The sequence below is a fragment of the Hibiscus syriacus genome, unplaced genomic scaffold (assembly GCF_006381635.1).
Source record: "Hibiscus syriacus cultivar Baekdansim isolate YM2019G1 unplaced genomic scaffold, ASM638163v2 tig00110156_pilon, whole genome shotgun sequence".
Classification (NCBI taxonomy): Eukaryota; Viridiplantae; Streptophyta; class Magnoliopsida; order Malvales; family Malvaceae; genus Hibiscus; species Hibiscus syriacus.
Window position 1 is genome coordinate 826450 of NW_024062606.1, and position 24088 is coordinate 850537.

General features: G+C 35.2%; 1 protein-coding gene across 1 annotated transcript; it reads right to left on the bottom strand.

The window, feature by feature from the left end:
• Window positions 1-18976: 18976 nt before the first annotated feature.
• LOC120215926 (long chain base biosynthesis protein 2a) lies at window positions 18977-23093 on the bottom strand. Its single transcript, XM_039213455.1, has 12 exons — window positions 22754-23093; window positions 22560-22625; window positions 22185-22273; window positions 21804-21949; window positions 21597-21721; window positions 21397-21490; window positions 21153-21316; window positions 20336-20497; window positions 20039-20165; window positions 19757-19923; window positions 19485-19592; window positions 18977-19364 (listed from the first exon to the last, which is right to left on the bottom strand). The coding sequence occupies exons 1-12, from the start codon at window positions 22877-22879 to the stop codon at window positions 19266-19268; spliced, it is 1473 nt and encodes a 490-aa protein (XP_039069386.1). The 5' UTR covers window positions 22880-23093; the 3' UTR covers window positions 18977-19265.
• Between the last annotated feature and the right edge of the window lie 995 nt (window positions 23094-24088).

Consider the following 24088-nt stretch of genomic DNA (forward strand, 5'->3'; position numbering starts at 1 on the left):
TAAAACATTTATCTTGTTGTTTTAATGTCATATAAGCTTTCCTTTAGCTTATATAAAATCCAAACTTCAATTTCCAAACTAAAAATCAAAGAAACGACCAATGTTCGGATTCTTACATTGAGCTTGGGTTTCACGTTGAAGAGGAAGATGATGAAAAGAAAAGGGGTATGAGTAATCTGGAACTTATCTCTTCAATTCATTCACATGGGTATTATAATACCCATATTTTATTTGCTCAATGACCCTTTTACCCTCTTACTTCTTCTTCACTTATTAATCAATCCTACACCAACATCTTTCAATTAATTCCTTCACTTTTCAATTTATTTAGTTTGGTCATTGAATTAAAAATCTTACACTTAAATCACTAACCCGATATTGAGGATATTACAAATCTCCCTCCCTTAAGAAAATTCGTCCTCGAATTTTCATTGCACGAACAAATGAGGATACTGATATCTCATATCTTCTTCACGCTCCCACGTTGCTTCCTCTATTTTGTGATTTCTCCATAGAACTTTGACCAAAGGAATAGTCTTATTCCTTAGTTGTTTCACTTCGTGAGCTAATATTTGAACAGGTTCTTCCTCATAAGTCAAGTCAGGTCGAACCTCAATCTTTTCTGGTGTCACGATATGAGAGGGATCAGATCTATATCTTCGAAGCATTGAAACGTGAAATACATCATGTATCTTTTCCATCTCAGGGGGTAAAGCTAGCTGATACGCCACAGGTCCTACTCTCTTTACAATCTCATAAGGCCCAATAAATCTAGGACTCAATTTTCCTTTCTGACCGAATCGTAATACTTTCTTCCAAAGATAAACTTTTAAGAAAACCTTTTCTCCAACTTCAAATTCAATTTCTTTTCTTTTGAGATCAGAATAGGACTTTTGTCGATCAAATGCCACTTTGAGATTATGTTGAATTTCTCGAACTTTCTCTTCCACATCTTGAATCAAATCCGGACCAAGAACACTTCGATCTTTGAGTTCATACCAGTTTAATGGCGTACGACATCTTCTTCCATATAAAGCCTCATAGGGTGCCATCTTGATACTGGACCGGTAACTATTGTTGTAAGCAAATTCGGCAAGTGGCAAATATATTTCCCACGATCCCTTGAATTCAATTACACAAGCTCTCAACATATCTTCTAGGATTTGGATCGTTTGCTCAGATTGTCCATCAGTATGAGGATGAAAAGCTGTACTAAAGTTTAGGCGAGTTCCCAATGCTTCATGTAGGGATTTCCAGAATCTCGAAGTGAATCGATGATCTCGATCAGAAATTATAGAAACGATCACTCCATGCAATCTGATAATTTCTCTAATGTACATTTCTGCGTACTTTTCCATAGAGAAATCTGTTCTAACCAGAAGGAAATGCGCTGACTTAGTCAGACGATCGACAATTACCCAAATTGAATCTCTTTTGTTCGGAGTCAAGGGTAACCCCGTAACAAAATCCATTGTCACATTTTCCCACTTCCATTGTGGAATAGAAAGCGGTTGCAATAATCCTAACGGAACTTGATGCTCGGCTTTGACTTGTTGACAAGTCAAACACTTAGATACAAATTCTGTAATGTCTTTCTTCATTTCAAACCACCAATATCGACTCTTGAGGTCCATATACATTTTGTTTCCTCCTGGGTGCATCGTTAATGGACTACAATGAGCTTCCATTAATAGATCATTCTTTAACTCATCATCATTTGGAATTATTAGCCTCCCTTGATAATATAGGTTCCCATCAGCTTTCATCTCATAATCTGTACACTCTCCATTCCTTATTTGTTGTAGCTTCTTTGAACACTTTTCATCCCTAGCTTGCAATTCTTTAATTCTATCTAGCCATGATGACTTAAGAGTCAATTCGGCACAGATAACACCATCTTCACTTAATGATAGTCTAGCATCCATAGCTCTTAAGGCTGCAAACATCTTTCGGCTTAAGGCATCCGCTACCACATTTGCTTTTCCCGGATGAAAATTAATCACAACATCATAATCCTTGAGAAATTCCACCCATCTTCTCTGTCTTAAATTTAACTCTTTCTGAGTCATCAAGTACTTTAGACTCTTGTGATCTGTATATAAATAATATTTTTCACCATACAAGTAGTGACGCCAAATTTTAAGTACGAACACTACTGCATCCATCTCTAGATCGTGCATTGGATAATTCTTTTCGTGCGGTTTTAATTGCCTCGATGCATATGCTACCACCTTGCCATCTTGCATCAACACACATCCCAACACATTATGGGATGCGTCACTATATACCACAAAATTCTTACCGGATTCAGGTTGAACCAATACAGGAGCTTCTGTCAAAATCTTCTTTAGTCTTTCAAAACTTTCCTGACATTCTTGAGTCCAAGAAAATTTTACCTCTTTCCTCAATAACTTGGTTAGGGGTAATGCTATTATCGAAAAGTTTTTAACGAATCTTCGGTAATAACCAGCTAACCCTAGAAAACTCCAGACTTCTGATACATTATTTGGAACTTTCCATTCTAAAATAGCTTTAATATTTTGGGGATCCACTCGAATTCCTTCTGCAGAAATCACATGTATAAGGAAAGTCACTTCCTTCAACTAGAATTCACATTTGGAGAGTTTGGCATAAAGCTTCTTTTCTCTTAGAATTTGCAAAACGATCCTTAGATGTGTGTCATGCTCTTCTTGGGATTTCGAGTACACCAATATGTCATCAATAAAGACAACAACAAACTGATCCAAATAGGGATGAAAAATCCTGTTCATGAGGTCCATGAAAGCAGCTGGTGCATTCGTAACTCCAAATGGCATCACGATAAACTCATAGTGACCATATCTCGTTCTAAATGTCGTCTTTGGAATATCCTTATCTTGAATGTAAATCAATTTTCGAGAACACTGAAGCTTCCTTTAACTGATCAAATAAATCATCAATTGGGGGAAGAGGATACTTATTCTTGATGGTCACTTTATTGAGTTGCCTATAATCAATGCAAAGACGCATTGAACCATCTTTCTTTTTGACAAACAAAACCGGAGCTCCCCATGGTGAGACACTTGGTCTAATAAATCTCTTTTCTAGCAACTCTTGCAATTGCTTCTTTAATTCCTGCAATTCTTTCGTAGCCATACGATAAGGTGCCATTGCAATAGGAGCTGTTCCCGTCATAACTTCAATTTGAAACTCTACCTCTCTATCTGGAGGTAATCCTGGTAACTCAGCAAGGAACACATCAGGAAATTCTTCAACTATCGGAACCTCATCTAACCCTTTCTCTTTAACTCTTGTATCTACTACATTTGCAAGAAAACCTTGACATCCTTGTAGCATCAACTTCTTTGCTGCCATTACCGATATTACATTTGTTAAAGGATTAATTCTTTCACTAATCACATTTACTTCTATCCCTTCTGGACTCTTCAGGTTTACCTTTTTCAATCTACAATCAACATTTCCATAATAACGAAACAACCAATCCATTCCCAGAATCACTTCGAATTCCTCAAAAGGTAGTTCCATCATATTAGCAGGAAATTCAATTCCCTGAATCTTTAGAGGACACCCCTTACAAACCTGGTTTACCCGAGCACTATGCCCTAAAGGGTTAGTTACTATCACCTCATTACTCATAGCCTCTAATGGAATTCTCAATTTATTTACTAATTTACTGGTAATATAAGAATAATTGGAACCCGAATCAATCAACACCAATACTAATTTATCATACAGTTGGAAAGTACATGCTATAATATTTGGATCATTACTTGTTTTTAAATTGTATACTCGTGCAGTGGAGTGAATTTCAGGTTGTGTAGAGGATTCAAATTGATTCCTTCCTCTACCTCTTCCTCGTCCTCTTTGTGAGGCAGAAACATTTCTTTCAGGTGGTGCAGGCTCACCAACCATTAATGGGTAATCCCAAATGAAATGTCTGGCTTCACCGCATTGAAAACAGACTCCAGAAGCCATTCGACATGTTCCAAAATGATTTTTCCCACAATGCTGACACTGTCTTGCTTGACCTGGAGTGGATCTCCCAATACCAGATCCCACTGATTGTGTTTGTAGAGCTCTCATCTGACTTGCTCCTCTAGCAGAAGATGCAATTGATTCTGATCTAGCTTGAGGTCAGAATCTTGAATCTCTTCCTCTTTTTGGTAGTGATGTGCTTGAAAAAGCACCTATCCTCTTAGATGTTTGAACTTTTGAGTCCCCAAATCTCTCATTTTGAGATCTTTCAAGAGCTTTAGCACGATTAATCACCTCTTGGAATGAGGACAAGTTCAATACTATCAGCATCTCTTTCAATCTAGGGCGCAAGCCCTCCACAAACCATTCACAAGCATCTTTTTCTGTAGCCACAAGCTCTGAAGCAAACCGACTCAGCTTATTAAATTCACATTCATATTCGTATACGGAGCGATTCATCTGCTTCAAATTCATAAACTCCTGCTTCATTTGTCTGATGAATTGATCTCCAATATACTTGTGTTTAAATTCCTCCAAGAACAGAGACCACATCAACTGGTCACTTGACATCCTCATAGTGACGTTCATCCACCATATCCTCGCTTGACCCCTTAGTAATGACACAACTCCATCCAGCTTCTCTACTTCAGAATAGTGAAGACCATCTAACATGATTTTCAAATCATTCAGCCAAAGATCTGCTGCAACCGAACCTTTCTCGGCTTCTCCCTTAAATTCGGGAGCTCCTAATCCTCTCAACTCCTTTGCTACATTTACTCTGGGAGTTGATGGAGCAGGAGGTTAGAAACGCGTCAATACTGCATCTAATATTCTAAAGAACACATCTTGATCAGCTACAGGCACTCCTGAAGGTGTCTGTTCTTTACTATGCCTGGCCAGGATAGGTGAATTACTGCTTTCAGCGGGTTTATCATCTCCCGCTTCATTCTTAGAACTACCTTGTCTGGACATCTATAAAAATACAACCATATAATTCTATTAGCAAAACAACATACTTACTATTCCATCAGATCAGAAGTTTTCACTATTTGTTGGCATGTATATATTATACGACACTCTAGACTCCGATTTATGCCGAGAATCGACTAAACCTTAGCTCTGATGCCATTAAATGTAACACCCCAACCCGTACCCGATTCGAATACGAGTCCGAGATGTCACATTGCCTTTTTAAAACATTTTTCCTTACAAAATAACAAAACATTTGAACTTATTTTAAGAAAGTACTATAATATATTATTGAATTATGTTTATTATAAAATTTAAGGCAAAAACGTATTTGTGTATATTAAAATACACATGAACAACAATCTGCTACAGTATCGTGAATAGTAACTACTACAGTAACCTGCTACAGTACCGATTACACAAATTTTCCAGAATGCAAATAGGGAATCGGTACCTTGCTATAGGGAATCGATTCCCCTGCTACAGTACTGCTACAGTACTTCCGTAAAACGTACATAAAACTCGTAAAAATTTAACCGTTCATTACTATACATTTACATTTACATAAATGTGTTCAAAATATTAGAAAAGTCGATCAGAGCGTTAGTACTAACAACTTATTTTATTTCTTACTTACCAACATATTATACACAATCAAAATACATACTTTAGTAATTACTTCTGATCTGATCTTCTAACAGTGTTGCTGTTTTTGCCACTTCTATTTCTGCTAATCTTGGTTCTTCGTACCTACGTGTAAATCGCTTACACGCTAAGTCATAGACTTAGTGAGGCATAATAATAATAACAATGAAATATAACAATGATGCTATAATAAAATAAAACGTAACGAAAACATCTATGCAAACAATGTAAGCTACATAACAATGTACCTTATCAATAATCTTCTCAATTTAATCATCATAAATTCATATAATAAATTTCGTAAGTTCAATAGATTCAATAGCCCATGATACAATATTGAGAACCCGAGGTATGTGAGTACTGTGAGGTTGTGCACTATGCTGTCACCACAGCTCATATAAATTTGCACCGAAGTGCCACGTAGAATTTGTCCGAAAGGACCGCGTAGAGATGCACCGAAGTGCCACGTAGTGCCATATAATATGTCCCTAAGGACCACATAGAAATTCCTTAAGAATCATATACATATACCAAGGATCAAGTACATGTCTCAAAAGACATCATACATGCTCCAAAGAATACATATACGTCCCGAAGGACCACGTAGAATTTTTGTCCCGAAAGACCGCTTAGACCCTCTACTCTTGGCATGCCAACTATACCTACAGTTCTCATCTACATAACATGGGCTTTTACATTTCACGTAGTTTATATCGCGTAGACATATAACTTCTTACCTTTATCACATAGCTCATATCATCTTTTCATGTAATCATATAACTCCATGTTGCATAATTGTTTTCACATTTTCATGTAATACATAAATCAGGTAAAACAATGCATATAACACACATAACATATGATCATAGTAATGTACACTTAGAAGTCATATTATTATTCATGTATCAAGATATAAAATCTAGACTTATCACAAGTCTAGACCTGAATGTATTTCTATAATCATGATATGCATATGCACTCACCTAAATCTCTTTGCCTTTCCCTCGATCGATCTTACTCGTCCCTTGTTCCGGAACTCGTTTAGGCTCGATATCTACATGAACATAATTTTCGAGACAATTATCAAAATCCTAAACCTTGCAATTAACCTCTAACAACTTAAACAAATTTAATGAACCAAATCTCAACTTTTCCTTTAGGGGGAATCGATTCCCCCCCAGGGGGTATCGATTCCCTCCGCATAATCTGCAAATTTTACTGTTCAAATCCGAAAATCCTCCATTCTTACTAAATTTTCTCATACACAATTTCTCTCATACTACCAAACTTAGCTACAACCATTTTAACTAACTTCTATCATTTCAACACTTTATTATTTCCAATACTTCATTCAAATTCTTAAAACCAATAATCATACCCAAATTCCAAACATGTTATTAATCAATTATAACACTCTATATTCCTTAATTAACCTCTTGACAAGTCAAAAATCTTATTCAAACTTCAAAAACTCATCCATATCAAAATTTCATCTAAAAACCCATTTTTCAAATCTATCTCTAAAACATTTATCTTGTTGTTTTAATGTCATATAAGCTTTCCTTTAGCTTATATAAAATCCAAACTTCAATTTCCAAGCTAAAAATCAAAGAAATGACCAAAGTTCAGATTCTTACCTTGAGCTTGGGTTTCACGTTGAAGAGGAAGATGATGAAGAGAAAAGGGGGATGAGTAATCCGGAACTTATCTCTTCAATTCATTCACATGGGTATTATAATACCCATATTTTATTTGCTCAATGACCCTTTTACCCTCTTACTTCTTCTTCATTTATTAATCAATCCTACACCAACATCTTTCAATTAATTCCTTCACTTTTCAATTTATTTAGTTTGGTCATTGAAATAAAAATCTTACACTTAAATCACTAACCCGATATTGAGGATGTTACACTACAATTATCCAAGCTTAAATATCAAGAGAAAAGAATCTTTCATTCTTATTTTTCTATTTTCTCTTGTGTATAGTGTATTGAGCCTTATTAAATATCTTTGTATTCATTATTTGTGAGCTTAAATCTTTATAAACACATACTTAGTGAAGTATTATTGTTTACCTAAATCAAACCTCGTAAAAAAGAGTGATTATAATTTATCCTTAAAAAAACTAGAGTGGTTCTATCTTAGCCATTGAAAAGATAAAGTTGTAAGGTTACACCTTATCCTTAAAGGTACAAACAAATTAGTGAATTTGTTGAAATCATTAGTGGTAGAAAGCTAAGCTAGTGGATATAGACTTTGATTGAGAAGGTCGAACCACTATAAATCGATTTGTGCTAAAAGTTTTATTTTTTTGTTCAAGTTTCCACCAAACTCTATCAAAGCCAATTCACCCCATGTTGGCGATTTTCACTTGATCGATCGAGCCCAACATACCCCTGATCAGAGCTGGAGCATGATCAGCATCTTCGCATCATCCTTAAGACACTTTGAGACTAGTAATTGTATGTTAAATTTGGGAAGTGTGAGTTTTGGTTACCAGAGGTTTCATTTCTAGGTCATGTCTTGTCTAAAGATGGAATTCGAGTTGCCCCTAGAAGATTCAGACTATAATTGAGTGGGAGCCACCTAAGAATGTATTGGACGTGCACAGTTTCCTAGGTTTAGCAGTGTATTATCATTGATTCGTTCATGGCTTTTCAATAATAGCTGCCCTGTTGACCAAGTTACTTTAGAAGAGAGTTTCCTTTATATAGGACGAGAAGCGATAAAAGAGGTTCGAACAATTAAAGACCATCCTAACTCAGGCCTTAGTATTGACCCAACCAGAGTCGGGTAAAGACCTCATAGTTTTCAGTGATGCTTCATTGAGTGGTTTTGGGTGTGTCTTAATGCAGGAAGGCAAGGTTGTGGCTTATGCATCTTGCCAAGTTAAACCTCATGAGCGTAATTACCCTATTCATGACCTTGAGCTAGCGGTAATTATGTTTGCTTTAAGATTTGGTGACACTATATTTTTTGTGATAAATGTCACATATTCACTGATCACAAGAGTCTTAAGTATCTACTCACATAGAAGAAGTTAAACTTGAAATAATATAGGTGGTTCGAGTTAATCAAAAACTATGATTGCGTGATAGACAACCATCCGGGTAAGACAAACGTTGTAGTATACGCCTTGAGCAGAAAGTCAATGTCAGAGTTACGAACTCTCTTTACACAATTGAGCTTTATTGGTAAAAGTGGGTTGTTAGCCGAGTTACGAGTCGAGCTAGAGTTAGTAGGTTAGACCAAGAGGCTACAAAGTTCAGATGATCAGCTAAAGGCTCAGGTTAAGCAGGTTCGTCGAGGTGAGGCACCAGGCTTTGAGTTACAGGATAAGGATGTGTTGTAATTTAGGGGTCAATTGTGTGTATCGGTAGACATTCAATTTCATAGTAAAATTCTCCATGAAGCACATTGCAACCCATTCTCAGTTCATCCAGGTAGTAATAAGATGTATCAAGAGCTTCAACAGTTGTACTGGTGGTCGAGCATGGAAATGAAAATGTTAGAGTTTGTCACTAGATGTCTAGTGTGTCAGTAAGTTAAAATGAAACACCAAGTTCCTTCATGTTTACTTCATCCCATTCATATTCCTCAATAGAAATGGGACATAGTAACTATAAACTTCATGATCGGGTTACTTATGACCAGACAGAGACACAATGCAGTTTGGTTCATATAGATCGTTTGACCAAATCAACCCTTTTTCTCATAGTTATGATGGACGATACCTTAGAGAGGTTAGCTCAATTGTGCATCTATAAGATAGTGAGGTTGCATAGAGTATCAATTTTTATCCTATCTTATGGAGATCCTTGATTCACTTGCAGTTTCTAGAAAGCCCTTAATGAATCCTTAGGCACCAAACTAAACTTCAACACTACTTTATACCCTTAGACAGATGGCCAATCAGAACGTGTTATTCATATCTTATAGGACATGCTTAAGTACACCATTATAGATTTTGAGGGTAGTAGGGAGGACCACATTCCTTTAGTGGAGTTCACGTACAAAAAGAGTTTTTAGTCGAGCATCTAGATGACTCCATATGAGGCATTGTATGGGCACAAGTGTAGAACTCCACTATGTTGGATAGAGCTTAGTGAGGGTAAGATAGTGGGTCCAGACTTGATCAGAGAAATTGAATAAAAAGTTCAACTAATTTAGAGCTGGTTGAGAGAAGCCTCATATAGGTAGAGATCAAGCGTAGATCTGAAGCGTAATGATATAGAGTTCTCAGTAGGGGACAAAGTGTTCCTTAAGGTTTTCTCATCGAAGAAAGCTTTTCGTTTTAGTTGCAAGGAAAAGTTAACCTCGCGCTTCATAGGACCTTATGAGGTACTAGAGAGAGTTGGACCAGTGGCTTATCGGTTAGTCTTACCACCAGAGCTGGAACACATCCACAATATGTTCCATGTATTCATACTTAGAAAATACCGTTTCGACCATTCTCATGTTATACCCCTTAAGCAGATCAAAGTGAGCCCAAACATGACCTATGAGGAAGAACCAATCAGAATCCTAGCAAGAGATGTGAAAGAGCTGAGGAACAAGAGGATTCATTTGGTGAAAGTGTTCTAGAGGAACCATGGCATTGAGAAAGCAACTTAAGAAATCGATGAGGACATACAACTTCAGTATCCTCACATTTTCTATCCAGGTAAATTTCAAGGATGAAATTTTAATTAGAAGGGGAGAGTTGTAATGCCCTGAATCCCGATTTAATAGTTTTGGGTTAAGACGAGAGCGTTTTAGATGAATCCATTAAACTTATAAGAAGCTTGGACCAAGTGAATATTGATTTAGGCTTGGATTTGGCCCAATATGTGTTAAAAATAGGTATTTTAAGTGGTGACCAAAGTTAAGAGGACCAAGGAAGCAATTTACCCCTAAACTCTCCCAAAGGCTGAATCTTTTTAGTGAATGATGATGTTAACGTGGAAGAGTTTTGTCTATTTTTCTCCACTCCTATATTCTTCCTTCCTCTTTCTCTCATCTTCCTTCCTCTTGTATTCCTTAAAGAAGATAACTCGGTAGCCTTGAAACCCTAGTTTTGCAACTTGAAGGTAAGAATTTTAATCCTCAACTTTAGAGCTTCAATTCAAGCCTTCAATCTCTTCTTTTCACCATAGCATCCAAAATATGGGTTTAGTGGGGGTTTTAGAAACCTAAGCGAAACCAACTCATTTCTTAAAGATTCAGACATTTAGAAACGTTTTAAACTCCTTTCTAAGCTTCCTAAAAATGTTCATAACATTTATGTTTGATTCTTGTCTTGTGAGAGAAGTTGGAGAAAACTCTAAAGCTAGGGGAAAGAACAAGCTCACTCTTGGTTGAACCTTGGGTGTTTTTAGAAGCCTAGGATATCAAGGTAACTCACTTCTAACTCGCTCTACCATATGTAGGTCATTAGATGTGTTTTGGTAGATTGCATGAGTTATGAAGTATGTTCATGGTAGAATTCAGAAATCAGTGTTTCCAACATGTTTATAACTCTTTATTACCCCTGTATTCATACATAACTCTTTAATAATGTTTGAGGACCTCAATAGGATGTTTAAGAGTATTGGAAAGGTAATTTCATGCCTAAAATAGGGTATTTCTAGGCACGGGTATCAATACTAGAAGAACAATACCGATAATGTTCTTCAGGTGTTAAAAACAAATGGTTTTTTGGGCATAGAAGCATCGATACTCTTGCAATTGGTATCAATATTGTAGGTGAGGTATCAATACTAGTAGGGTGGTATCGATATGGAGTTCACTTAGCAAACATCAGTAGCCAAATTCGTATCGATACTCATAGGAGTATTGATACAAAGGGTAGAGTACTGATATTCCCAATTATAAATATCAATACTTGGACATTTTTCAAAACATCGAAGCCAAATTTGGTATCGGTACTCAGAAAAGTATTGAAACCCTAGACCAGAAATATCAATACTCAAATAGTATCGATACCAGCCCTTTGTTATCAACCTTTAACTAGTAAGTAGTATTGATATCCAAAGGTGAGTATCGATACATAAAGGCTTGTATGGATACTGAGGAGCTCAATATCGGTACCCACAAATAGTTTTTGATAAGAAACCCAAAGGTTTAAGGGATAGAATTAAAGGACCCAACAACACTAGAATATCATTAAATAAAACTATAATTGAGAACAATAATAACTCAGAACAACTAAAAACAGTAACAACTAGGACGACATAAAACTAGACTTGTTTGACACTAGGGCCACAGTCAGGACACCCGAATTACTTTAGTAGATATGATCGTACAATTAGATATCCAGTAAGTGCTAAGACACTTCAATCGTTGGGCATAGATGCCCTAAGACTTGACGAAGTAAGTTAGTCGGGTTTACATTTTCGATACAATTCCGAAACTCACTCAAATACCCAATGATATTTTAGAAAGGCTAAAGGGGTGTGTGAGCTCCAAGATGTAGAACCCTCAGCCGCACCACGATGCCTATATCAACATATCAGATCAACATTTCCATGTTTTCATACCTTTACCTCTAGCATGTACATTTAGTGAATGCATGTAGTATAGTACAATTATTATTGAGACACTGAACTCGTAAGCTCAACATTCGGGATGTGTTTCCGTTCGCATGTTCTTAGGAGACCAGTCGATGAACATTATCGTCGCCAACAATTCCATCTCAATAGAGACTTCTGAATACATCTTGATTTTTATTAAAAGGCATGTACTATTGTAGACCATATTATTATTTAGTCGTAATTCTATTTTGTATTAAACTCAATATTTTATTATTTTAAATATTGGGAGCTCCTCGTATTTGTAAACTGAATTATAACCCACTAGAATATGACTTGATCCACTAATATTTATGAAAATCACCCAACAAATCATCACCCTTCAACTTCGCATCATAAACATCTTATAAAAATATTGAATCATATTTCTATAACACTTATTAATATCTAAGAATATATTAAATTGCATTTTATTGTAAATTAAATAAAACATTTCTAATATTTTAAGAATGAATGAATTTAAAAAATCTTAAAATCATTCATTTATATATGCACAATTATTTTAATACTTTTAAAAAATAATATTTCATTTTCAAAACACTAAGTACAACAATCTTTAATTGAATGAGTATTTATCAAATAAAATGAACCCAAGACCCCTTTCTTAAAGAAAATCACATTTATGTCAAATCCAGTTTTACATTTTTTTTCCTATCACACGCAAACAGATACCTAATTGAATACTTAATCAGTTTCTTTTAGTGATAAGTCTTAGGGAAGTTGGTCATTGGATTATATTAATTTATTTGATTTCATTAATGATTGGATAATGATTAGATTAAGGGGACAATTAAGTCACAAAGCACAAAACTTTATCCCATCATATTAGATTAAGGGGAATTGCCTATCTAACTCAGTTGGTAGAGCACAAGGCATTTAATCTTATGGTCGTGGGATCGAGTCTCACTGAGAGTAATTCATAACGGAGGTCTTTCACGGAAGTTGTTATCAACCTGGCATTGGGGGCATCTTACTATCTTATCTCCCCCTTACCCCATTATATATGGGAATAGGGTCAACTAATTTTTTATTGGACAATGATTTGAATATACAATTTGTGTTTGTGGATATTTTTTTATGTCATTCGACTCTGATTTACGGTTTGTAGTTGATTTTCAGTTGCTTCATTCCCTTTTGTGGTTTGTTTGTTGATATAATCAGATTTACTCTGATCTATATTTTGTTCAAGTTTTTTTAATAAATTTTTAACATTTTCATTCTTTGGTCCTTGTGTAATCTAGATGACTAGTTTTTTGTTCCAATAATTATAGTATAATGTATTAGTTATGTTTTAATTTATGTTTATAGTTATACTTATAAAACTTTATTGTAGTCCTGAATTTTTTTTTATTTTAATAAACCTAACTACTCTCTTCAAAAAATTATTGATCAATGCTATTTCTTTTTATCAATATCATATTCACACTTATTAAAATGCTTCTTAATTAGCATACAAAATTTCCAGTAAATGCTCCTCACCTACTGATCAATTTCGTTCCAGGGTCCCCCATGTTTTCCCAATTTCCCCTAAATTTAGGAAATAATAAAATGATATTTGTCATTCATGATTATGAAGATGCTTAATTGCTCTTAATGGACCCAAAGACACATTCTTGTCGTATAACACTTCAATACTTAACCCTATACTTTAATATGAAAATATATATTGATAAAATTCAGTTGAATCCTTATCTCCTTTAGAACGGAACTTTAGTTCTATTAATAAACATACCTAACTATTAAAAACAGTGGAACACATTGGACTGTCTGCCGACCTTGCAAGCAAAGGCCATTTGTCTTGAACCTTCGGCTCTTCCTACGACATGTCTTCAACCGTGCCAGGTAAACGTAGGTTTATGTAATAAAGTTTAACTCACATCAACATGACAAATGATGCAGGTTTATGTGTTATTTAGTAAAGCAAAGCAAGCATCAGACTACCACTTCAACACTTGTCAATATTTCACTATCCCACATTTATAATGTAAAGGAAAACAAGGGCAAAAAGGCAGGTAGCTTGCTTGATGACATGATGAAGCAAGATCATAGATTTGGGTTTAATTAGTTCAACCATTTGTAGAAAAAATGAATATATTTCAATAAATTTTAGAGAAAAAGCATCCTTTCTCTATGAGCCACGTACGAAAGGAAGCTTGGAAAGACCATCTTCCTTTCCCTTCTTTTATTCACTTGACGATGATGATGTGATGCATCATGCATGGGACATGATTGCTAGTAAAAGAAGAGCCCATCACCTTTTTATGGGTAAAATTCAGAAACGACCACTAAATTATTTCAAATATGATCTTTTAAGCAATAAACTTTTAAAAATCATATAATGGTCACTAAAATTTTGATCTTATAACAACATGGACACCACGCCGTTAGTTGATGTTAAGGAGACCATATGAGACATTAAATTAATAGGTAATGTATCATGTCACACTCTCAACAAAAACTAACGGCAACTAATGGCGCAAATTTTGTAACTTTTGAAAGTTTGATGCCAAAAAAAGATTATTTTTTGAGATTGTTATGAATTATGATCATTTTTTTTAACTTTACCTTTCTTTTTTAGACTTCACTAATGGTCATCGAGATTCTTATTTTGTTTGTATTTTAGTCATTTAACTTTTAAAATTTGTGTTGGAGTTGCTAAATTTTAAAAATATTTTTATTTTGGTCATTGTTGTTAACAACAACTGATATGGCATGCCCGCCTATTTAACAATGGCTGAGTCAATATGCCATGTGTTAGTTTTTAACAAATTAGTGTTCTCTAATAAAATAATGACATATGTCACCGTCCTATTGATTAATAAAAATAAAACAACTTTACCTACAAGGTTCAAACTTAAGACCTCATTCTAATACCTAGTAATTGTACCAGGTCATTCATTTATTACATAATAGATAAATAATGTTTTTTTAAGTTATAAGACCAAAGAGCAAACATCTTAAAATTTCAATAACCATTAGTGTAATTCACTCCTTTTTCTAATTGGTGGGTCACATAATGTAAATGATATGTATGCATCACCATGCTAAAACTCTTTTTCGTATTGTAATGTATCAAAAAGAATATAACAAATAGAAAGTTACATAAAATATTGATTATAATGCATGTCTACTATGCTGCCTAACAGACAACAACGTATGGCCACTCGAAAGTCGAAAGCTTGTAAGCTTGTCCTTTGGCCGACTAAGAAATCTTAATTATCATACATACATCGTGGAGCTTGGTCTATGAATAATAAATGTGAATGTTACAAGATAATGTCGGTCTACATCTTTATTTTGGCTTTTCTAATTAACAAATTAATATATTTATAATAATTTGGATTTATAGTAAAAACGAAAAAACACGATGGCTACGGCGTCAAATGAGAATCTTGATTGTCTAAAATCTTGAAGACTTGATTGTCAAAACGGCATGGGCAAAGCATACTCTTTTCTTCTTCTTCTTTTTGATGCCTTGGTTGAGATTTGTTGAGGGAAAAAATGAGAGTACAATGAATTTTGACAGTTGTTACTTTTTAGTTTGGCCGGAGAATTATAGTTGATGGTTAATAAAGGAAAAAAAAGGGAGAAGAGACGGATCGAAGATGATGATGAAAAATTGTTTAAGAGATCGATTGACAGAGAGAGCCTCTCTTATCTTACATTGCATGGTGATTAGGGATGGGCACGGTTAAGGATGGTAATTTAATCCGAATCCGACAGATTCCTACTCGACCCGATAGGATTTGATTTTTTTATAATCGGGTTCGGGTTAGGTTGGGTCGAATTTTTTAAAGAGTGAGGTCGGGTTTGGGTGGAGGGTAAATTTTTTTGACTCTGCCCGACCCAGGGATAATAATGCAATTTATTTAAAAACTTATTATTTTTTAATTAAATCCTTATTTTATACCGGGTCGAATTTGTACTCTAAAAATTCAGATCGGATCGGAGTCGAGCGGAGGATATATATATTTTGGATCGGTGAAGGATATATATAATTTTTGGGTCAAGTCGGATTGACCAAAAATCATATCCTAACTTGACCCGTTGCCATCCTTAGGCACGGTACCCGAACTTGTCTGGTTCCGACCCGACTTAATTGGGTTGGATTTTTTTCAAAAAAAATTGGGTTCGAGTTTGTATTTTTAGAAATATGTTCGGGTCGAATTTAGGTTTAAGGTGAAAATTATTTGAGCCGACCCAACCTGAAAAATAATATAAATTTACCTTATATATTTAGGGATAATTACAGTAGTAACCCTCTATATATTGAATTTTAAATTAGATCCCTATTTTTTTGAATAAAAATAATTTTTTGCTATAAATATACTTATTTCAAATCGGGTGGGATCATATCAAATTAAAGTTTTATCTCAAGAAAATTGCGTTAAGTTCGGGTCAGCTGAAGTCACCCTTAACTCCAGCCGAGTTTTATATTTTCGAGTCGGGTTGGGTTGACCAAAAATCCAACCTGACACGACCCATGCCTGTCTCTAATGGTGATTTATATATCAAACTTCGGGTGAGAATGACTATTTATTTATTGACAGAGTAAATAAATTTGACCATCATTTAATAAATTTAGTTAGTAGATCATGTGGATATGTTAATAATCATATTGAGTGTAACTAGTCAGAGGATATATTACTCTGGAGGTCTCTCCATCCGATAGATGAAAGAACGGTAACAAAGGTGTGGGTTTTGAAAAGATATCAAAGAAGTACAACAAGATTACATGAAAGCGGTTGAATGGCTCTTGACATTAATTACATTAGGATAATGTAATAGTTAGCGTTAATGTTTGACAAAATCTAAGATATCTTCCTATATAAAATCTTGGTTGGGTCACCCCCTTTTAATTCTGCCGGCAACTTTGGCACTTTTGTCTATTTGACGATCTAGATGAAGCAATTGACAACGTTTGTTTGGCCTTTTCTTACACAAAAACATGCATGCATCATCTTTCAACTTGCCGACTGGTCCAAAGCACTATGGATTTCAAGGCCAAAGAGCCATTAATGTTATCCATTTTTCTCCCCATCAGTATTCAATGTTTTATCATAGATTGAATACGCACACATGTATATAATTTGGAACCGTCTAACAAGTAAACTGGGGACCATATGAAAATCAGTTATCAGTACTGAGAAAACAAAAGGCATTTCTAAGTAAGATTGGAACTTCATGGTCTTGAGAGTTTGCCGATGTTTTCAGACAGAAGTGAACGTAAAAGCATATGATAGCCCCACGAACATGATGGGCATGTTGTGGCTCAGCAATGAAATCCAAACCGAAAAGGCATGATAATGGAGAGATTGATGCAACTGGGGGGAGATTCAATGTTGTAGCAGACAAATTAATGGCCCATCCCCTCCGAGAGGATCGACTTCACATGCAAAGCACGTCATGAGGTCGGTGGAGACGTAGACCTTGCAGTCAAATATGATCCAGACTTCTTTTACGTGGTCCAATTATATACCATGAAAACGAACTGATATTAGAGATTTATATCAAGGCCCGAGAAAATAAAAACCGTAATGTAATGGCATGGCATGTGCTTGATTGAATGCCAAAGAGAATATTAGAGATGCTTTCAAATATAATATTGTTAGACGGAAAACATTTATCGTGTCAGTCGTTGGAGGTTCACCTTTTCGGGATTGTATGGAGGACTGTAATTAATGAGGTAGTGACGATTGATTGGCGTAAAGGAGGAGAAGAAAGAGGTCAAGTTTCTTTTTAATAGTGGTTGAGAGGTATTTATAACAATCCTAACTGATAGTCTTTGACATAAAATAATTATGACTATATGTAAATCAACAGACTAAATAAATTTGGTTGTTAGATATCGAATTACAGTTTGATGGATAACGTGGACTTGTCAGAGTTCTTGTCTATGCACTATAGTTGGCTCAAAGGCTATGATACTCTATTACCGGGAAGACGGGGTCGAGTAATCTGGGCCATCTGATACCGATACAAGACGGTGTGAGGAAGATGGGGTTAGGATATGGTTGAATAGTTTGGGGTTAGGAAGGTATGCCCCGGTTTACCTTGGTAATAAACATGCTTGTGAAACAATGATAGTATGACCAAAGATACTACATGAATTGGTGCTGACGTAACTTTTGCATTCCGTTTCATTAATTAGGAAGTTAATTTATGGTTTTGTTGAGTACATTCTGATCTATAAAGAACTTGGTTCTGCAAAAAAGGAAAGAAAGAACAAATAAAATGGAATGTATTACTGAATTGTGGGTATGTATTACTGGAGAGATGCTCAATCCATGTGGTCTTTCGAATAAGAATAAGTCTGGTACTATACCATGCTTTAGGTGTAAAGAAATGTATAAACTCCAAGGAAATCCAAGTTTGTTTTATGAAACTTGGTTCCTCCAAGAAAATGGGCAATTTCATGTGTAGTTTTCTGAATTATTCCTGGACTTCTGTTGTTTTCCTGTCATTGTTCTATTCCGATTTGTTCGGTAGTCTTACCTAGCTTCTCCTACTGTTGATACCAGGAAGAATGGAGCTACCGTTATTGCAGCATATGCTATGATAATACATTTGCAGACAGGAAATTGCTTTGAGATCTCCATCTTGGCGACGACTGTTGAAACCGCTCCCGCTAAGTGGCCAATCTTAGATATTTTCATATAAATATAATATAGTGTATTACGCAATTGAGGTATATTTTGAATCAAACCCAAGCATCTTACTATTTGGATTCAATTCAATTGAACACCTGCATAGTAGCATCATCTTGACTTGGAACTGCACGATACTGTAGCTATGGCCAGTTCGTTGGCCCAAAACAAGCAAACAAACAAAAATGATGATATAATTGAATTAAATTAGTTCCCTATACATCAATTAATTCACTAATATCCAAAGAAGATGCCCAAAACACACTGCTACAAACGCGTAGGAAAGCCTTAGGATACCCAAGCTATTGTTTCTACAAACAAACTTACCCGTGATTTTCAGAGAGACTACAACGATCAAGACATGGAACCTGGTGAAGAATTTGCTTGTTTGACGTCAATTCTATGGTGCCTGCTCGAAAACAAGCGGGAATTCAACTTCAGCCAGTCTTGGAAACCTATCACTCCAACTTAATTGTCTCTTTCCCCGGCTGCAGCTGCTTCTTAGGCTCTGCAGGGAAGTATTTTATGCCCACCAAATCACCAACCTGACTGATAACCTGGCCATAAGAAAGATTAATAAGATTAGATAAGACTTCTGCCTACTATCTGAGAACTCCGATAACAAATTCTAATCTGTGCATTACTGCTAGGCAGAAGCAATAACATCCAGTAGTTACCTCCAAAGCTTTAAGAAGGTCCTCCTTGGTATGTGAGGCGGAAATGCAAATCCGTGCCCTGGCCAAAAGTAATGGGGTGGCAGGGAAAGCAACCGTAACTACAGCAACCTGTGACAGAAGGATTACATTTTCAATAACTGGTCTGTACGCACTTAGAGTGATACAAGCACCGGGAATATAGAAATAATGAATGGAAGAACTAAAATGTCAAAGTAATAATGGCTGATATTTCAATGTGAATTCATGGACAGCTGGATTTGGCTTAAACTCACATTTTGCTTGAGGCACTCTCGAGAAAATGCAGGGATTTTTGCTGGATTGTAAAGCATTATGGGCATCACAGGGGAATCATTGTCTCCAAGGACTTCAAAACCCATCTTTTGTAGTTCTGACCTCAAAAAGTTACTATTCTCACGTATCCTTGCAAGTTTTTGAGCTCCTGATATTATACAAAAAAGCCAACTCAAGTCATGACAAAATGAAATGATGATCCAAATGTGAATGTCCCAGTAGAAGTCTGGTGATCTTAGGGAGAGAGAATATGATGTGCGTACCTCTGCTAGAACCATCCTCTCCAAGAATAACCTTTATTGAAGATATTATTTGCTGTGCAGCTGGAGGTGATATTGATGTTGCATATAGATGAGCAGGACATGTGTACTTAAGATATTGTATAAGTTCCTGAAATTGACATAGGAACAAGTTAGTTATGAGATTTATAGAACCGGTTTTCATGACCAGCAGGACCAAGCTCGACTATAAATGGAACATAACGAAAAATGATCACTTGACTGTCCAAAGTGACTTTAAAAGATCCAAAGAAGTTAACAATTAGCAAAAGCAAAACAAACATTGGATCCAGCAATATAACCACCACAAGACCCAAAAGATTTAGTAAAAGTTCCCATCATGATATCCACATCAGCAGTATCCACTCCTAAGAGTTCACATACTCCTCGTCCTGTTTTTCCCACTGCCCCAATGCTATGAGCCTCATCCAAGTAAACATATGCCTGAAATAAATGGGAGACAAACAAACAATATTTAGGACAGGAAACAAAAATGATGGCTAAAAATGCATTATAAATGTAGTCAGAAAAGTCTATATAACTGGAGGAACTAGGGCAGTAAATGAGACGAGACAGATCGTGAGCTACTTGAGATCGACTCAGTCAAAGCTCGATAAATACTCGACTCGAATGGACTCAACTTGAATTTGAGCTCGACTCGAGTTCTTAACGAGCTACTTGATACTCAACTCGGAAAGCTCACGAGCAACTCTAAAATATAATATATTAAGATTTTATTTTTTATAAAAAATAAATTATTAATAATATTAATATTTATGAGTTGATTTTTTTAAAAAAAAATACAATTGTATTTAAGTTCAAGTTAGAGTTGAGTTTGAGACTTCAATCGAGTTAAGTTTTAAGTTTTTTTTTTTCATTTTGAGCTTTTACGAGCTTCTGTTCATGGTTTCGAGTTAGAGTCGAGCTTGAAAATTTGGGCTCGCGAGTTTTCTAGCCAAGTCAAGCTCCATTTTAGAGTTTTCGACTCGGCTCGTTTACAGCCCTAGGAGGAACCAATTCAAAAGCAAGACAAAAAGGACATGTTCAAGAACAAACCGAATGTATTATCATGAGAACTTTATCAATATATCAACATTACCTTGTACTTCTTGCATATGGCAACAATCTCAGGGAGCTTACAAAGTTCGCCTTCCATACTATAAATACCCTCCACAACAACAATTATCTTCTTCCATGGCCTATGTGTCCTGGGCTGCCCCTCAGCAATTTGTTCTCTCAGTACCTTCTCCAAATGAGAAGGAGCTGGAAACAGCAATTTGCTTATATCAGCATAATGATATGTCAATAAATTTACTAAGTGTCAAATACCACATAAAACTTACTATTATGTTGAAAAACTCGGATAGTAGCTCCTGAGCCTCGAGCACCATTGACAATGGAGTTGTGGTTTAATGAATCACTAATAATTAACCCTCCCTGTTGATACATGCAAAGAAGAATAAGAATGAGGATACTCAGAGAGCAATGACCAAAAGAAAGTTCATATGAACTTTTCACACACTCAAGCTAACATTGTTTATACCTTTCCAATTACGACAGGAAGAATAGCAGAGTTTGTCACATAGCCCATGCCAAAGACCACAGCAGAAGGCTTTCCAACAAAGTTTGCAACACACTCCTCCAGTTCTTTATGCAGTGTCGTAGTTCCTGAAAGAAAAAGGGAAGTAAAAGATTTCAAATAACCAGTGTGTGACCAGACAGAATACAGTGCAAAATAAAAAATATATACCTCCATCAACACGAGTACTACATGTGCTTGCTGAAAATCTATTTAATGAATCAATTACACGTGGTGTGCAATATTCATCAGCTGCTGCAAAGCCAAGATAATTGTATGATCCCAAGTTAAGGCACCTACTTTTCTTTTCAGTTCGCCTGTAAAAGATCAAGAAAAACAGTCAACAAAAGCCAGTTACATATATATTTAGCAATCAAGCTTTCTATCTCAATCATTCACCTAAGAAGAACAACTTTTAGTTGACAAACTTTCTTTGTATGTTGTCCAAATGCGGTAATAAAACAAAGTCAAAATTTAGAGCAAATGGTTCTAGAATAAATGAAAGTGGGCTTTAAATAGGATTGAAGAGTGAAAGCACATCAGAAGTCTTACTTCAATGTTTTATTATAGTCATTGGAGTACCGCTCAACTACATCAAACCAAGCATCCGGAGCACTCGCTATCGGTCTTCCGAAACAATCCTACAGAGGTGAAAATGTCAGACATGCTAGCAGCATATAACCATGCAACCGAAAGTCATCAAAAGAGCAAAAAGACTGTTGAATATTAAATTTGAGCTAACCAAGTCTTCAACGATTAAATACGAGCAAGAACTAGCGCTTCAAAGAAAAATAATAATAAAACAGATCAGCAACCAAATTTAGATTAAAACATTGATTTCTTCAGCGATTCAGGACGAAAAATCTCAATGAAATTTGAATAATAAATAAATAAAGCAAGAAACTATTGAAGAAAAAAAGTAAATACCTGAATACGAAGATACAAGCGTCGAATATAGAAATCTTCAAGTCCTAAACAGATCGGCGCATAACCCTAGAGAATAAAAAATGAACAAATCGTCACGCAACTTAATTTATATCCATGCAATTTTTAAGCAAAATATAATCTAACAATTACGATTCTATTAAGAAAACGAAAATTTTAAAAAGAATGAAACGAACCTGAAGATTGCTGGCCTGCCACCAATCAAAGATTTTCCTGAAGAAATCACGGAATTGGCCAAACGCGAAGAGAAGACCATAGCTGAAATATGTGGTTAGAGCGGTCAAATACGGAATGGTGATCATTTTTTTGGTTCGATTTCTCTATCTCTTCCCTCTTTTTTCTCTCTTCGGCCGAATTGGGGGGGGGGATTGAAAACTACTTCTATTTAGATCTGTAATTTGAGAAAAATTCTAAAGATTTTTCATTAATTTATGCGTTCAAATGAAAGAGAGAAACAGAGATCAAAGACATTTAAAGAAAAGCTCTCCGACGAGACGAGAGGAGAGGAGAGGAGAGGAGAGGAGAGGAGGAGAGAAAGGCAGAGTTGGAATGATCAATCTGTTCTACGATTTTAATTTTCAACTTTTGGAAAGTAAAACAAAAATCGTTTGTTTCTGTACCAGACAAGGGCAAAAGGAAATAGGATTGGCAGCCGGGTTCAGCAAGCGGTTTTTTATTGGTTACCTAACTTGAAAAATTGTTTTAGATATAGGGATTTTGACTATTTCAACAGAATTTATAATTATCTTTCATTGTTATTTTGACAAGAATGATTAAATTTAAAAAAAATTTAATTAAGTTAAGATGATTATAAAAAATTAAATTTTAAGTGATGTATCATTTATACTCATTAAATTTTTTATTTTTTATTTTTTAATTATAATATTAAAATTTAATTTTAATTTCAATTATATCACTATATCGTTCAAACCCTAACGATATTTGACATGGATAAAACTACATCGTTTTGGTGTAGCTGGTGATACTTAAAATGACTTTGTTTTAGACACTAAATTTTAGGGGTGTATTTATTTTGACACTAAATTTTTACATAATTTTGTTTTTCGTAATGCATTTTTTCTGTTATAGTCGACAACCAATCATTGTTCGTCATCAATTTGCAACAAGATTGATACTCAATCATTCAAAGTTAACTCCTCTTTTATTAGCCTCTGTGAAACTTCATGTTAGTATTGTAAATTACCACATTAATTGTTAAAGTTTGACTCGAATTTAAAGTGGTACAGTTTATTTAGGAAATTAATAAATCTGATTTGATTAGAAGTAGATAATTTTATTAAAGTTGAGAACTTTACTGAAGTTACTTTTTATAAAGTAGATTTTTACTTTATTTAGTTTCTTATATAATCAAATACATATTCTTATAGATAGATAGATAGATAGATAGATAGATAGATAGATAGATAGATACTAAGGGTTAGGGTTAGAGATTAGGTTGTCCATGAGGATTCCTCTTGTAACATTTTTCTCTTGACATTATTGAATTTTCC